The sequence below is a fragment of the Coenobita brevimanus genome, chromosome 71 (assembly GCF_032717465.1).
Source record: "Coenobita brevimanus isolate Jiangsu-jjx chromosome 71, ASM3271746v2, whole genome shotgun sequence".
NCBI classification, from domain to species: Eukaryota; Metazoa; Arthropoda; class Malacostraca; order Decapoda; family Coenobitidae; genus Coenobita; species Coenobita brevimanus.
This window is the reverse complement of record NC_137024.1, coordinates 1386438-1388937: the sequence shown is the minus strand read 5'-3', so window position 1 is coordinate 1388937 and position 2500 is coordinate 1386438. Positions and strand designations below refer to the sequence as shown.

Sequence of the window (2500 nt, the reverse complement as noted above, 5' to 3'; positions counted from 1 at the left end):
GCGCTGTACGATCTTCATCCTCTCGGTGAGAAGAGTGGCAGAGCAGAGGCGGCCATCGTGGGGGTAGGATATACACCGCTCGTGGCCTTTTAACCAGTCACACACTCGCTCCACTCCGCTCCACTACGCTCCACCACGATACCCAGTGCTTAAAATCCTCCCCACTCCACTCCGCTGTGCTGTAGTCGCCCCAGATTCGCAGAGGAACAGCTAAAAACATGGAAAACCTTCTTCTTTTGGTAAGTGATCAGATTGGACTGTTTCTAGGTGGCTGTAGGCGTGATCTGTTTTTGCATTGGTGTTTAGTTTTATCCTTGAGTAACCAGTTCTATAGTGTAATAAATGGTGTGTGTGTGTGTGTGTGTGTGTGAAGTTAGCCCATTAGTACACACAAATCTAGATCGGGATTAAGAAGTGATTCAAGAGTTTATCCCTTCAGGTTATACACGAATCCTTGAGAACTGTGAAGGATCGTAGAAAGCCTGAATCATGCATAATATTATACACATACACACATACTTCATACGCACATAGGTTGCATACATATTACAAATCGCATACATACATATTGCAAACGTTACATCGCATGACACGAATACATATCACATTACAAGCATGCATATTACAAAGGCACGTACTGCATCCATATTACGTACACATTATATACGTACATATCTTAGCGTACATGTTACAGACAGTACAGCGTGGAAAGTCACATAATTGAAAATTTATTGAGTTTTAAGATGCGTTTTGTAACTGCATCGAGACGTGGCGGTATTTTTTTTTTTTTTTAATATCGTATGGGATAAATTTGAATTCCCTTTAGGCTATTTTTATCGTATGGGATATTTTAAAACTTTCCTTGGTCTTTTTTTTCTGTTGGGTTTATTTATTTATTTTTGTTAATTTGATGCTTTTTTCTTCTTCCTGAGGCTATTATTAGATTTTATTTGGCTTTATAAAATGTATGGACATTTTCTTCTATTTTATTTTAAATTTTGGACCATTGTTTATATACTGGGAGTTCTTTCTAGCGTCCGAGCCTATTATTTTACCTTTCTGAGGTATTTTTGGTCATGTAGGCTATTTTTTTACGTGACGGGCTACTTTCTTAAAATCACTGGGCTACCTTTTCTGCCCCGGGGCTACTTTTCAGTCATGTGGGCTATGTCTTCGTCGTCGGGCTATTTTTAAGTCTTGTGGCTTCTCCTCAGTCTTTTGGCTAATTTTCGTGTCACCTTGCTATTTTTTTCAATCTTCTGTGACGTCTAGCAATCATTTAGGGGTATTTTACAAATCACCCGAGGCTGTTTCCTATTCCAGTCTTCCCTGTCTATTTTTCTTTCAATATTTTCTGGCCTTTATCAATTTCCCGACCATTTTCAATCAGTCTTCGCTAATATTTTCAGTATTTGGGGGGCTATATATTTTTTTTTAGTATTTCCTAGTTATTTTTCAAGTATCCATGGCTATTTTTCAGTCTTTCCCTTGATTTCCGTCCTTTCTATTAATTTGCTGTCTTCTCGATCTTCTCTTTCATTTTTTTTCACTCCTGTCTTTTTTTCAGTTTTCTTTCTCAATCTTTTCTGGCTATTTTTCAACCTTTCCTTGGCTATTTTCTTTTTCGACTTTTTTCCGCTTATTTTTTTCTTTTTTTTTTTAGTATTTCCTGGCTGTTATTTACAATCTTTTCGGACAGTTTTCTCAAATTATCAATGCCTTCTTTTCTTTCCCTCGCTGTTTTTTCAATATTCCTTGCTTTTTTTTTTTCCAATATTCTGTGTTTTTCTCCATTTTTCCCGTGCTGTTTTTTCCAGTCTTCTATTTCTTTTCTATTTCCTGCCTTTTCTTCCAATTTTCTGTCTGTTCAATCTTTCAGTCTATTTTTTCATTATTTTCTTGTCATTTTTCCTGTCATTTTTTTTTTCAAACTTTCCCGCCTTTTTTTCTGTGCATATTTCTGTTTTTCGGTCTATGTTTTCGGTCAATTCTTCGGTCTTTTTTTGTTTGTCTTTTTTTTTTCTCAAACTTTCCTGTTTTTTTTCTGCCTTTTCTCGGTCTTTTTTCTGTCAATTTTTCTGTATTTTTGGTCAATTTTCCGTCCTATTTTTTCGGCCTTTTTCTGTCTATTTTTCTGTGTATTTTTTCGGCCTATTTTCCGGTCTTTTTTCTGTCATTTTTCCGTCCCATTTTTTCTGCCATTTTTCTGTCAATTTTTCTATATTTTTTCTGTCAATTTTCCGTCCAGTTTTTTCTGCCCTATTTGTCTATTTTTTCTTTTTCCGTCCCATTTTTTCCGGTCTTTTTTCTGTCAATTTTTCTGTATTTTTTCACTCAATTTTCCGTCCCTATTTTTTTCGGCCTTCTGTCAAATTTTCTATATTTTTTTCTGTCAGTTTTTCAGTTTTTTTCTGTCAATTTTCCGTCCAATTTTTTCTGCCCTTTTTCTGTCTATTTTTCTATTTTCTATTTTTCCGCCTTATTTTTTCTGCCAGATTTT

The 2500-nt window shown here is 35.4% G+C and overlaps 1 protein-coding gene across 1 annotated transcript in view; it reads left to right on the top strand.

Annotated features, from left to right (window-relative positions):
* The first annotated feature begins 122 nt into the window (after positions 1 to 122).
* The window catches only part of LOC145406611 (uncharacterized), a 50808-nt gene continuing 48430 nt past the window's right edge, over positions 123 to 2500 (top strand). Inside the window, exon 1 of the mRNA XM_080277687.1 lies at positions 123 to 239. Coding sequence (XP_080133813.1) covers positions 219 to 239 — 21 coding nt within the window. The 5' untranslated portion in view covers positions 123 to 218. The remainder of the gene's footprint in view (positions 240 to 2500) is intronic.